Below are 15,166 nucleotides of genomic sequence, written 5' to 3'. Positions count from 1 at the left end.
TGTGCTGCTAGCTGAGAGTCTGGAAGAATTGCAAACTCTAGTTAAGTATTGCGGAAACGAAGGGGACGATCTAGGCTTCAGTTTTAGCGCAGTTAAGTCGGTTCTAATGATTTTCAACTGCTCAACTGATCAGGGTCTTAAAATACAAGGCCATGAAATACCCACAGTAGCAGAATATAAATACCTGGGGGTATGGGTAAACGACGGATTGACATACATTGGAAAGCATGAGCAATCACTGAAGGCCAAAGGGCGAAGGAATACCGGGATAATCAAGCATAAGGCATTGTGGGGGTACAACAGGTATGAGGTTTTGAGAGGTATTTAGAAAGGAATTATGGTGCCCGGACTTACTTTCGGAAATGCGGTTTTGTGCCTAAAATCAGAGGTACAGTCGGCATTAGAAATAAATCAGAGAGCCGTTGGACGATTAGCACTAGGTGCCCACGGCAAAACCGCAAATGAGGCGGTAGAGGGAGATATGGCCTGGGCATCTTTCGAAGTACGGGAAGCTCAGAGTGAAATATTATATGAGGAACGCCTGAGGAAGTTTGACAGTAACAGATGGGCAGCTAAAGTATTTAAATACCTGCACTTAAAAAGCGTTGACTCACAATGCAGGAAAAGAACTAGGAAACTAACTAGTACGTATGCTAGTCACAAGGACGGAGAAATAAAGAACATTAAGCAGCAGGTGAAAAACACAGAAGTTAAAAATTGGATAAATTCGATGGAGAAGAAACAGAGTGTGGAATTATACCGAAAGTGGAAAATGCAGATCAGGAAGGAAGCTTTCTTTGATAACCCAAGAGGCAGTGCCCTACGTTTTGAAGCTAGATCAGGGTGCCTTAGAACACGCAGCTACAAAAAAGAAATTTAACAATGAAGATGACGCATGTGCTGTATGTGGTAACTCAAGTGAAACAATTGACCATATTATACTCGAATGCAATGGTATCCATCCGGAAGTTGATGCAGGCGCAGTGACTGTTCCTGAAGCTCTGGGGTTCAGAGATACCAGTGGCCGGGTGAATAAACCGGCGGTGGAAACTAGCAAAAAACGACTGGAAGATTGGTGGTTTAAAAGCAGAGAAGTGACATAAGGTTAGCAATGTAGAAACTAAAATTTAATAAATAGAAGGATGGTTTAGTTACCTAATCTGAATCAATAATTAAGATATAGGGAGAACAATGAGCAGGATAGCTATTGCTACCACCCCGTTTCAAAGGGGACGCTCCTATATTCCATCCTTCCATCCATACATGGCAATGTTTCTTCTTACAGCCAACCTATCGGCCTTCGCACGGTATGCAATGGGTTAGCTGGGCAAGCTTGCGAGGGGAGAAAATGAAACCGGTACATTAAACCGCCGTGAGAAACTTTTTGGATGTATGGAACCACAACAGGCATTTCTTTTCCCGCCAGTAGATTCCTCCTCCCACCAGCCTTCATCTTCTTCAGAAGTGTTGCCGCCACTGGCATTAAGACCGACCCAGGAAAACCGGCTTCAACAAGTTTGTCCTATTGGTTATTAAAGCTGGCTTGCATCTCATGTGCGCACGACTTCCGGAATGACGACTCCGAGCAGAGGGTTCCTATGCCTCATTTCGCTACCTTTGAGCGTCATACGGCATGAGATCCTTTTGTGCACGAGGGAAATAAGCCCACCCCCGCCGGGGTGGCGAAGTGGTTACGGCGCTCGACTACTGTTCCCAAAGATGCGGGATCGAATCCCGGCCTCGGCGGCCGCTTTTCCATGGCGACAAGCAAGGCGCCCGTGTTCTGTGTGATGTTTGTGCACGTTAAAGAACCCCAGGTGGTCGAAATTTCCGGAGTCCTCCACTACGGCGCCTCTCATAGCCTCAGTCGCTTTAGGAGGTTAAACCCCACAAACCAAACCAAACCAAATAAGCCCAGCATATGTGTCCATCCAAAAGCAAGTCAAGAAACTGAAACATGCAGTTATCTGGTAGCTCAAAAGTGAAATTTAGCCCTTTTCCAAGTTGTCTAATATTATCTATAACACTGTTAACCGTTGGAGATATATGAAGGGGAAATGAGGGTGCTCGTTATAATAAATGAACGAAAGAAGCCAACAGTCGGCGAGGCCAAGGAGATTATTGGGGATTGTGCTCTATTTTTTTTTACATTTACTTTGGTATTCATCTAAATTAGTAATGTAATCTGTTTTAGGAGGAAAGTCAAATAATACAAAGTAGAAGGAAAAACAACGTGCCTAAGGTGGGAACCGAATCCACGACCTCCGAATATCGCGTCCGGTGCTCTTACAAACTGAGCTATATCGGCGGCTGTTCAACCTGCTACTTTCTTGGGTATTAATTTTGCCTGTAAACAAACTTGGAGAGTGCTCACCTACGCCACCCTCAACCATAGCGGCGGGCGTGGAACGCCCTGGGTTACCGCCAGCGCCAAGCAGAACGTGGTCAAGAGGGAGGGCGAAAGCTGTGCTAGAACCCTCTTTTGCTGCTTATGGCTTCAAGACTGCCACGACCGAGACCCTCGTAAGCTGGAAGCAGATAAATTTTCATTTCATTTCAGTTTATTTCAGACATTTACAATGGCTGAGGAGAAAGGAAAAAAAGCCGCGCACGCGGCTTGACAAAGCTCCCATCTCCCGCAGTGGTTCGACATGGCGATGGCGAATAACAGCAAAAAAAAAAAAAAAACGCAAACAAGAGCAGACATGGAATAAAAATGCATACAATATTTTCCGATGGAACACAGAATAGTTTCTGCACAGTTACACACAAAATCAAAAAGACAACAGCTTCATCTCGCATAGTTACTTAGCATTTCTTACTGTCACATTCTCTTCATTTCTATGTAGTAACATATTTCTTATACTGGTATATGAAACTGAGTGAATGGATTCATTTGTGAAAGTGTAGCGGTTTAGGAATGACGGCAATACATATCTTAATGTTTGGAGTCCGTAGTTTGTGCGTGGGCAAGGTACACACCAGTATTCATAGTGTCTTGTATTGTGGAGCACATTATTTTCCTGTAGATTAGCAAGATCAGTTAAAAATGTAATTTTACTGTGTGCCTGGGATTTATATAGCTGAATCACACGATATTGATGGATGACCTTTACATTCATAATGCGGTATTTTGAAAATAAAGAACTTGTATGTCCTGAATATGAAGCACCTGCTATTGCTCTCACTGCATTTTTTTGCAATATTGAAACCTTCTGAATATTAGTTTGCGTCGTTGTAACCCATACCAGATGACAGTATTTGATATGAGATTCAAACAGGGCATAGTACATTACAAGTTTAGTCTTCGTAGACAACATGCACTTTAACCTTCTAAGTACGCCGACAACCCTAGCCAGTTTAACCTCCAGCTTCTCGATGTGGACATCCCATAACATGAATTCATTAAAGTAAACGCCAAGTGTTTTCACAACATTAGTTATTTCTATTGCATTACCACCCAAGACTAAATCAACGTCTACCACCCATTTCACATTTTTCGCTCTAAAAAATATCGCCTTTGTTTTGCCCAAGTTTATCAGCAAGGAGTTAAGTTTACCCAACACGCTATTGGCCTTTTTGACTATATCATTCGTGTTGGTCCCTGATAGAAATAAAGTTGTATCATCAGCATAAATTACATATTCTGTTTCGGAATCAATCTGTACTAAATCATTAATATAAATATTGAATAATAAGGGACCAAGAATACTTCCTTGAGGTACACCATGCTTTATTTTACTATAAGATGAGCAATGATTATCTATGGAAACATACTGATATCGGTCAGTTAAATAGCTAGTGATTAGAGATAGTGCCTTGTCCCGAACACCGTAAACAGAAAGTTTCAGTAGAAGAGTCTCGTGATTAATCCTGTCAAAGGCTTTGCAGAAATCTATGTAAATTCCCAACGTTATTTGTTTACATTCTATGTTATTTAGGATTATCTCTTTTTGCTTCAGAAGAGTCATTTCAGTAGAAGACTTAGGTCTAAATCCAAACTGTTTAGTTGTTAGCGCATTATACTTCTCAAGAAAATTAGAAACTCGTAAGTGCATTATTTTTTCTAAGCCCTTAGAAAAAATAGGCAATATTGAAATTGGCCTATAACTGCCCAGGTCATTTTTGGAACCACCTTTATAGATTACAACTACTTTCGCAATTTTCATTTCTGAGGGGAAGATGCCTGTAGTTAGGGACAAATTATAGACCGAAGTTAAAATCGGGCAGATAATGTCCAAGACGTGCATGACTGGTTTCATTTTCAGTCCAAAAGCGTCTTCACTGAAATGAAGGGGAAATGAGGGTGCTCGTTACAATACATAAAGGAAAGAAGCCAAGAGTCGGCGAGGTCAAGAAAAGCATTGGCGATTGTGCATTATTCTTTTTTTCTAGCAAGAGGATTCTATCCCGCTTTCGCCCTCCCTCTTGATCACGTTCTGCGTGGCGCTGGCGGTAACACAGGACGTTCCATGTCCGCCGCTATGATTGAGGGTGGCGCTGGTGAACACGCTCAAGGTTCGTTTACAGGCAACATTAATGCCCAAGAAAGTAGCAGGTTGGACAGCCGCCGATGTAGCTCAGTCGGTAAGAGCACCGGACGCGATATTTGGAGGTCAAAGGTTCGGTTCTCACCATCGGCACATTGTTGTTCCTTCTACTTTGTATTAATTGTCTTTCCTCCTAAAACAGATTACATTACTATTTTAGGTAAATACCAAAGTAAATATTAAAAAAAATGAAGCACAATCTCCAATGCTTTCCTTGGCCTCGCCCACTGTTGGCCTTTTTTCCTTCACTGTTAAGCGTTGTCTCAGTCAACAGAGTCCGTTGCTTGCTTAAAACAATTAAAACGTTGTCCATGTAGCGGAACAATTTAAGGACCTTGACGTTATTTAAATAGTTAAAACGATTATGTAAAGAGCGATCGATGAATAATGTAAAGATGTTGCAAAATATAGGGGCTATGCAAGAGCCGATGCAGCTGCCTCTCTTGTGTGAGTAAGGTTGCCCGTGAAAAGATATGAAAGTTCTTCCAAGATAAAATGCTAAAAGGGCTAAAAATTATCTATAGATATACCAGCGGCATTTTGGAAAGGCGCCACTTTCGTCAATGCATGCTTTTACAGGCGTAAATAGTTCAGGATGCGGCACTGAATAGACCAGGTCTGCAATGTCAACAGAGAAGGCACAATGAAAATCAGTGTGTTCTTCAAAAAACAAAACTACTACATCCCCTGAATAATTTGTTAGAAACGGATCAGTTATTTCAGGGCCATTCTAGCATCGCTGAAGGAACCTACTGATGCAATACTGCTAGGTGCCGTGACTCCTTCATTCACAATCAAACGGAATGGTGCCTCGGGCTTATGCATTTTAACACTAAAAAAGTCATTCGACGCCCCACTTTTATTGTTAGAAATATTGTTAGCAATATTTGTTGTTGTTATTGTTGTTGTTGTATTGTGTTGGCTTTGTTGTTGTTAGTGGCGTAGCGGTAGAACATCCGCCTCGCATGCAAGAGGACCGGGGCTCTAATCCCGGTGCCGCGCAATTATCCACCGGATTTAAAAAAAAAAAATATCCGCGTGTCGATGGAATTGCATAACCAGGTTTGGGGTGCGACCTGATGCCGGTGAACACCTCCGGCAACGCACTTCCTCACCAAAACAGGAGTTGGCCACCCTGGTGCAGTAATTGGCCGCAACCTCCTATGATAAGCTCCATAAAACCCAGGCCCTCAGTCACCAGCGGCTGCGGAACAACTGACCACGGCGGCGGTCAGACCTGTGACGCAGCAGGGGGTGCTAAGAAAGCCTGGCTCCGCTGGACAGGCCGCCATTGGAAACTGACCCTGGCAACGTTTAACGCTAGAACCCTAGCTAGTGAAGCTAGTTTAGCAGTGCTGTTAGAGGAACTACAGGGCATGAAATGGGATGTCATAGGGCTTAGTGAGGTTAGGAGGCCGAATGAGGCATATACTGTACTGAAGGATGGGCATGTACTGTGTTATCGAGGTTTACCAGAGAGGCGACAACTAGGAGTAGGTTTCCTTGTCGATAAGTATATAGCGGGTAATATAGATGAATTCTATAGTATTAATGAGAGGGTTGCAGGCATCGTAATTAGGCCTAATAAGCGGTATAAACTGAAGGTTGTACAGGCCTATGCACCTACATGTAGTTATGATGGCCAGGCTGTAGAACGCTTCTATGAAGATGTAGAATCGGCAATGCGAAAGGTAAAGACGCAGTATACAGAACTATTGGGCAACTTCAATGCCAAGGTAGGGAAAATGCAGGCAGGAGACAAGGCCGTAGGTGACTATGGCATTGGTTCTAGGAATAGCAGGGGGAAGTTACTAGTTTAGTTTGCAGAGCGCAATAACTTACGAATCATGAATACCTTCTTCAGCAAACGGAAGAACCTGAAATGGAGATGGAAAAGTCCGAACGGAGAGACTAAAAATGAAATCGACTTCATAATGTGTTCAACCCCCGCTATTATGCAAGATGCCGAGGTAATCGGGAAAGTGCGATGTAGTGACCACAGGATGGTGAGGTCCCGAATTAGCCTAAATCTGAAGAAGGAACGCAACAGATTAGTAAGAAAGAAACCCATCAACGAATTAGAGGTGAGGGGGAGGGCAGAAGAGTTCAGGATTTCACTACAGAATAGGTATTCAGCTCTAACCGAGGATGGCGACATTACCCTAGAAGCAAGGAATAATAATTTCAGAGATATCATTACTGAGTGCGCGGTAGAAGTAGGCGGTAGGACAGTTAGAGAGGATACCGGTAAGCTGTCTAAGGAGACGAAAGATTTGATTAAGAAACGCCAGAGTATGAAAGCTTCCAATCCAACATACCGGATCGAATTGGCCGAGATATCAAAGCTAATCAATAAGCGCAAGGTGGCCGATATAAGGAAGTATACCATGGAGAAAATTGTGCAGGCTGTAAAGAACGGGGAAGCCTTAAAGCGGTAAAGAAGAAATTGGGCATAGGCAAAAACCAGATGTATGCAATAAGGGAAAAGGCGGGTAACGTCATCACGAATATGGATAAGATAGTCAAAGTATCCGAGGAGTTCTAAGGGATCTCTACAGTAGCCAAAGTGGTCAGGACCGTACTGAGAAAAGGCGGTAGGGAAAAGCAGTCAGACGTTCCACCAGTGACGAAGGACGATGTCAAGAAAGCATTAGAAACTATGAAAAGGGGGAAATTAGCTGGAGAGGATCAGATAACTACAGATTTGCTCAAGGACGGGGGGGATATTGTGCTAGAAAAACTGGCTATCCTGTATACGCAGTGCTTGGTGTCATCGACAGTACCGGGACCATGGAAGAATGCAAACATTATCCTCATTCATAAAAAAGGGGACTCTAAGGACCTTAAAAATTACAAACCAATCAGCTTACTGTCTGTTACGTATAAGGTATTTACTAAGGTAATCGCTAATACAATCAGGACAACCTTAGATTTCAGTCAAGCAAAGGATCAAGCAGGGTTTCGGAAACGGTACTATACTATCGATCATATCCATACCATCAATCAAGTGATAAAAAAATGCTCGGAATATAACCAGCCCTTATACATAGCATTCATTGATAACGAAAAAGCATTTGGCTCAGTTGAAACCTCGGCGGTGATGCAGGCGTTGCGAAATCAGGGGGCAGACGAGCCGTGCGTGAAAGTGCTGGAAAATATATATAGTGGCTGCACAGCAACCATTGTTCTTCATAAAGAAAGTAACAAAATTGTCATAAAGAAAGGTGTTAGGCAAGGAGACAAAATCTCCCCAGTACTATTCACAGCTTGCTTAGAGGAAGTATTCAGAGTTGGAATGGGAGCAGTTAGGGATAAGGGTAGATGGAGAATACCTCAGTAATCTGCGATTTGCTGATGACATTGCCTTGCTAAGCAACTCGGGGGATGAACTGCAAGTAATGATTGATGACCTAGACAGGAAAAGTAGAAAGGTAGGCTTGAAAATCAATATGCAGAATACTAAGGTAATGTTCAACAGCCTCGGGAAGGAACAGCAGTTTGCATTAGGTAGCGAAGTACTGGAAGTAGTAGGCGAATATGTCTACTTAGGACAGGTAGTAACCACAGATCCGGACCATGAAAAGGAAATAACAAGAAGAATAAGATTGGGATGGAGCGCATTTGGCAAGCACTCGCAGATTATGACTAGCAGCTTACCGGTATCGCTGAAAAGGAAAGTATATAACAGTTGCATCTTACCTGTACTCACCTATGGCGCGGAAACGTGGAGGCTAACCAAGAGAGTTCTACTTAAGTTGAGGACAACCCAGAGGGCTATGGAACGAAAAATGGTAGGGGTAACATTAAGAGATAGGAAGCGTTCAGATTGGGTCAGAGAAATAACTCAAGTTACCGACATTATAGTGGAAATTAAGAAGAAGAAATGGACATGGGCAGGACATGTAGTGCGAAGAGAGGATAACCGATGGTCGCTTAGGGTAACAAACTGCATTCCAAGGGAAGGAAAGCATAGCAGGGGGCGGCAGAATGTTAGGTGGGCGGATGAGATTAAGAAGCTCTCAGGGGTCAAGTGGATGCAGCTAGCACAGAACCGGGTTAAGTGGAGAAATATGGGAAAGGCCTTCGCCCTGCAGTGGGTATATTCAGGGGGATGATGATGATGATCGTTAGCAAGTTTTTGCAGCTTCGCACGTTTGCTCAGTCTACTGCCTGAGTTATGATCCTTGTTGGACCTTTTTTGTATGTCTACAAAAGTTTTGTTTATGGTCCGTGACGCCTTGTTTTTGTACATCCTAATGCACATACTACTTACTAATGCCGCAATGTTCTCTTACGGGCGCCGCCATGTGGCGAGCTCGGGAGGCTGACACGCGCTCGCCACATGGCAGCGCCAGTAAGATAACATTGCGGCAATACTATAAAGCCTCCAACCTTATCTGCTTGCAAGATGCACAGTTCGTTATCCTTCCAGAAATTCACAGCACGCAAAGAGTCGCTGGGACGAATTTTAGGAATTCCCTTTTTTTTTTCTTGCTTGTTAATGCAGTATCTGTATGTCAATAAATACTTGCGACATTAAATGTCTCTTAAATGATCGATATATGAGTTAGAGTGTTCTGTTATAAGGTTATTTAGTAGGTCACTGAACTGACAGAAAACAATGATTGACATGTGATGGTATGTAATAAACACCTATTAAAGCAGCATATATTACAGCGTGATAGTTAAGCTATACCATTTCAGGGTCAGTTGGAGGAAGTAGAAAACATGATAATTACCGGCCGACTATGATAGGTACCGCGCCTCTTCGTGCGTCATTGCGGTCTTTCCGAAAAACCTGGAAGTTAGGCAAGCAGACCAGAAATTAATTGCTTGTTATATTTCTGCTTTTGCAAAGTTTCTATACCACATACCACAGAATTCTGCATTGGCTTTCTGAAAACCGCTAATGCTTGAAATCAAATATAAGTATCATAGCATCCAGACGCTTAAAATAACAGATCATTAAACGTTTTTTTAGGGCATTATAGCCACACTCGTTTATGAGTCATAAAACACCGTATAGCTAACTTACAAAATTTTATTAGGCAAATTTGGCTGCATTCCTGACTCTAAAGGAAAGGTATTGACCGAAGCCAATTGGAATGCTTCCTTCAGATTTTCGAAATTCTAATTTGGGTGAAGAAACCGTAGCCAACAAGTGGGCTACCGTATTAACGGTGGCATTAACGGCCGTAGCTGAATTTGTACGCTCAGAACGTTTGTCAGGAGCACGATTGTAGAATGCCAATGCGTCGGTGACGGTGTTCTTTTTTGTATTGAGTGGCTTTCTTTGGGGCTGGGAAAAGAAGCTACACACACGGCTCTCTTTATCACATATAACAGATTAGTGTTTTATAACGGTGCGCTCCTGGTTTGCAAATCCGATTTTTTTATTTTCTAAGTTCAATACTTCGTCATTTAGGAAAGTGCCATAACTGATTATTTAATTGAAAAAATATAGGCTGGTGAGCGCAAGCGACTGCCAGCATTATGAAACTCGATTCCAATGCCTGCACCTAATATTTCATTAGCTGTTGGCTCAAGTTAGCTTGGGCACTCGATGCGAAAAAATATATTTTTTTTATTCAGATAAAGGGACGACTTCTGCGGCACAGTTGTGCCAGTACTGGCAGATATCGAAGGCAGTGGAATGCAGTGGAATAATGCTTAACTAGTTAGCTGTTAAAGATTTTTGATAATTAACTTTTCAGCTATTTAGGTTCGTCTATTTCCGATCAATGGCGCAAGTTCCTCGTGACGTGAACTGCCCGCCTGAGCTGCGATCCTTGACGCTACTTGCTGCTCCAGCCAACGCGGAACAAGAGGCCACGTTGCACTAACTCTAGTGATTTTCCGTGCTGCGGGCAGTTAATTACAGCGCGGGGTTTTCGAAAGCAAGCATCTTTTGATGCGAGACAGCCACACTTTGTTGAGTCACAGCTCCACGAGAAATGGCGTTTTTGAAATTTGAAACTTAGATGGCTGTCACTAATGGTCGGCTGCAAATCTCAAATTGGAACTAAACTGCTAATTGTAGTAGTGAAAACTTACTACCAGAAATTAGTTAACTTCTTACTAAATGAGATCATTCCTTTTCCGATGCCGCCAATATTGGTACAATTGTGCCTGCAAAAGTCGAGCCTATATTTGAAAAACCGTATTTTAAAGATTAGTTCCCGGCTTACTTAACACACCTAATGAACTATCCTGAATATAAAGAGTATATAAAAATCACCTGTCAGTTGATTTCGTCCTTGTAGGACACTCCGAGGTTTTAAAAGCTTGATTACATTTAGCTGGGATGCCCATTCCCGGGGAGGCAAACCAAGTCTTACCAATTTCGACGGTGCAGGTGATGGAGCGATGGATCATTCAGTACGGCAAGGTGTTCGGCTACTACAACGGCGAGGATCCGTTTATGGTGGTCTCCGACCCCGAGATGGTCAAGCAGTGCCTGGTGAAGGAGTTCCCCACCTTCCATGACCGGCCACCGTTCGTGCTCTCCCTGGAGCCATTCTCCAGCTGCCTGCTGGAGCTGAGAGGCATGCCTTTCTCTACGTCAGTGAGAGAAAGAATGAATGAGAAAGCAAAATCTGAATGTGATCTGAAACACGGTAGTGTGTATCGAGACTCAATAGACGGTACCGTTCGTAGTGTACTCTCTTGCTCGGGGCTGCTCATTGCGCACTTGCTGGTATATTTGTGGTGCACTGCAAAGCAACGTAGACGAGCAATTATTCCCCCCTCCCCCCCCACATTCGTAGTTTTATTCATTTTTTTCCTTCCTTTAGGTGCAGCGTCCACAATTTTGTGCGCAGCGTGGTTACAGTCAAAACTCGTCTACAAATAGGACAACATATTCGCCGATGTCTGAACAATGTTGTGCAGAAAGATATCGATCTTAGGCACTCCAAACGAACACATAAATTGGTTTTTCTAAATAGAAGGGTCAACATTTTATGGCAGTTCTGTTATGGCACTGGTGAGTGCGGTACCGATAAGTGCCAATTTTGTTCATTGTTTTAAAAGACGACCGGAAAAAGAGGTAACTAATGGGTCAGTCCAACGGTAATTCCCGATCGTGACTTGTTCCCGCTGCCTAGGTGGTGGTGGTTATTGTATTGTGAAAATAATGGAAAAGGGTTTGAAAAGGTGTTTCCCAGCCCCGGTACCTGCTATATTCTGCTTATAGGTCGGAACTCACGCTTCCTCGCATTGATTAATTTCGATGCGATCGCAAGCAGGTTCAGCAGAACAATGGCATTTCAATGACGTCCAAGTGCCCATCCAGTGTGAAATCCCATCGAGACTTGTGCGCTGGTATGCACCGGCTTATTGCCACACATTGTACTGGGCACATCAAGGCCGGTTCGCTGTATTAACTCATGTTCAGCCACATCATTGCAGCCGCCACAGCAGGAAGCCCACGGTACATGCATTGCTCGCAGTACGCGACCATTGAGTGGCAGCCAACAAGGTTAAAATAGTGGCGAGGAGGGTACAAATAACCGCAGCCTCAGAAGGTTTATCAAAAGGGAGCCTAAAAGGGAACATACCGCTTTTACATTGTCCACCATTTCGAAGCTGATAGGAATTCTTCTGGCTGGCTAAAATACGAGAATGCGGTTCCGCTATCAGCTCTGACGACTATCTCCCGGTGTTTTGTGGGGCTTCAAGGCAAATAATGTCCTCCGCATGCGTGTTGGATTGCTCTTTTCTTGTGTGGAAGAAATGGCGGGGTGTTCATCTCCCTTTAGTTATTCGAGTATATACAGTGGCTGGAACAGTGGCTAGGATAACTAGCAAACTATTCTAGCCTCTGTACTAGTACACTGTATTCTCAGATACAGTTGACAGGGTCAATTGCAAGAAAGGCAATTCACACAGAGGAAACTCGCGTCAATTCTTTTGCCTATTACGGGCTCTTTCGTCATCACTGAGATCTTGACAAGGCCAGCGCACCTCAGGGGTCTACGTCAAGACTACCAGATGGGCGATGAAGGGTTAGTAAATGAAGCTTAGCGTGGATCTGAGTCGAGTCACAATGTGCCTTCTTTGCAAATACTCATGCGCGCAGGCCCATTTGCCGACCCTTTATTTCCCTCCAGTAGTCAACGTTGGCGGTAGTCGTGACGTTCGCTGCTTGAAAAGGAGTCGCGTACTCAAGCTTTGTTAAGTTCTCGGCGCTGGCGCAGTTGCTGAAGGAAGTCTACCAGCTCTGTTCTCAGGAGATATGCGGTGCTCTTCGTTCTTTAACATATTTCCTCTAGGAATAGAGCCGTCGTTTAATGTGTAGCTCCAGAACCGGCATTCACTCATTTCAGCGAGGTCCGCTTGTCTGGTCCTTGCCGGTGGAAATTGGCAGGCATTTAAAACCCGCACTTGCCAATTTTGTCCATGTTTGTTCGGTTCTTGTCCTCTGGCAGGTGGTAGTTGGCAGGCGGTAATTGAGGCTATAATAAACTAAAATAAACACTTCATAGCCACCAGTAGGTTGTGATCCCGCGGAGGCACGGACGTAGAAGCTTCGTTGACCACTGCATTTACCGCTACACTATCACTACTCTTTATAAAGTCTGCAAGCATTGCTAGTCCTCCTACGAGACGAGCCTTCCACAAGCACAAAAATGGTACAAAATACCGCGAGCATGCCTGTGGCAGGTGGGTTTGGTCGACGACATCTACTGGAGGGTTGCAGGTGGCATGTCGCTTTGTGTGCCTGTCTGGTCCTCCTGCAGAGCAGGTGGTAGTCACATGTCATGGGCGTATTTGCAAGAGCGGCGAACTTGCGCAGCACATTTCAAATGGGAACCCACTGGGATTTTTGCATCGCGAGTATTACTACAGGGCATTACAGGCGCCTTCATAAGGCTTTGTTAATACGGGGATTCCTACCTGTGTCGCTACTACCAACTTGGGCAGCTGACATTGCAGTCCTCCTCTATGCGCCTGATAAGTGGTGGTATGGCCAGGGACTGATTGGTGGGCGATGTGCAAGTCATGGTAAGAATTTGGGCGATTTGGTTCATTTGGTAACAGCGCACACGAAAGGAACGAAAGACACGTTGCACACAAACAAGCGTTGAATATCAACTCAGGTTTGATGAATAAACGAAATAATTATATAGGCATGGAAATTGTCAGCACGAGAAAGATAGCTCAATTCCCTTTCAGATAATGCGACGGAAGGACTGCTGATGCCTATGGTTCCGTGGGTGCAAATGTGGAAGGTCCCATTACCTTGCGTGTTACGTGATCCTAACGGCGGAGGTAATTGCTGCTTCAAGTTGTCCACTGATCGAAAGAGTGACAATTGTGCACAAAGGGCCATCGATGTCAACAGAATTGGGCTTTTCTGCGATTGTTCCTGGTGTCCCATCGCCGGCGTACCGTACGATTACCTTGATGTTTAAAAAGTAAATTTAAGTAGATGCTTGGTCATTTTCGTCTTTAAAGTACAAAATGAGAGACTACAATGAAAGATAGCATGACCTTTGGACACTACCACTTCCCTGCAAGCCCTTTTTTAGCGAAGCGCGAAGGAGTTCATCCGGTGTTGTTCTCAGTGCAGGCTCCGAGTGGAAGCGTGTGCGCACAGTGCTGAACCCGACGTTCAGCTCTGCCAAGATGAAGCATATGGCGCCCATCGTGCGTGGTTGCGTGGATAGCATGATGGAGGTCCTGGAAGAGCGGTGCCAGGCCAACGAGCCGGTGGACATGCTCAAGGCAGCTCAGGGCTACTCTCTGGACGTCATCACCAAATGTGCATTCGCCTGGCAGGTTCGTTCCACCCTCATGCTGCTTAGACTTGAACCACACCAGATGAGGCCCACTGCATCTGACGATTGGGCTTTTGCATTATTGCAGCAAAGTGCTCTTTGACCTGTTATTTGGTTCGTGTTACACGCACCAATTAATGCACCTGGTTGAAAATAGCCTATGCTGAGAAACACCAATGAAAAGGGTGGCTGTATGGAAGGAATAAAACGCGACATCGCGCAGTGAACGTAATTAAAGTACAAAATATATTGCTACCTGCGCAGTGCTGGCCAAAGCATTCCCGAACAAGCGGTGATCGTTGATGAGGACTAGCGTTGCCGAAAGGCAATTCCGCATTTGGTGTGAAAATGAAAGAAAGCAGGTTTTTTCTGGGCAAAAATGTATCCCATCTTTGTTACTGGAAGGCATCAAAAATGTCAGGAATTGCGGGGATTTATGAATTCGCCGCACAGGTAAATATATTACATGATAAAGACCGTGTTCTCTAGCGAGATCAGAATAGCGACTCGCCGTTTAACGCAGATTTTCACATGAGAGAGGTGAGTAAGATTAGTTTGACTTGCCTCGGCTCCTGCAGGCGTCCTGCTTCGGACTGGCCATGCGTCCGTTCATGAGGCAGGACACTCCGACCTTCTTTTTCACGCAGATAAATTTCCAATCGCGTTTCTGAGTGACAGTGTTTTATAGTATGCACCCCCTCCCTTCTGTGGTAGAGCTGCAGGGCGGCCAAGATGCATCCAGGGAGAATCGAATGCGTCTAAACGTGAAGAACCTGAGCTGTGTGTCTGAAAAGGCTGTCTGAATTCCCCGCTGACCCTGAATTCAGATATCGT

General features: G+C 44.3%; 1 protein-coding gene across 1 annotated transcript in view; it reads left to right on the top strand.

The window, feature by feature from the left end:
* Positions 1 to 15,166, top strand: part of LOC146171653 (cytochrome P450 3A4-like) — a 112,481-nt gene that overhangs the window by 68,023 nt on the left and 29,292 nt on the right. The window contains exons 3-4 of the mRNA XM_084586473.1: positions 10,906 to 11,095; positions 14,125 to 14,333. Of these exons, the coding sequence (XP_084442599.1) occupies positions 10,906 to 11,095; positions 14,125 to 14,333 (399 nt within the window). The remainder of the gene's footprint in view (positions 1 to 10,905; positions 11,096 to 14,124; positions 14,334 to 15,166) is intronic.

The sequence above is a fragment of the Amblyomma maculatum genome, unplaced genomic scaffold (genome assembly GCF_055883805.1).
Source record: "Amblyomma maculatum isolate TAMU_Amacu unplaced genomic scaffold, ASM5588380v1 scaffold_19, whole genome shotgun sequence".
Lineage (NCBI taxonomy): Eukaryota > Metazoa > Arthropoda > Arachnida > Ixodida > Ixodidae > Amblyomma > Amblyomma maculatum.
The sequence above is the reverse complement of the archived record's forward strand: the minus strand, read 5'-3'. Positions and strand labels throughout refer to the sequence as shown.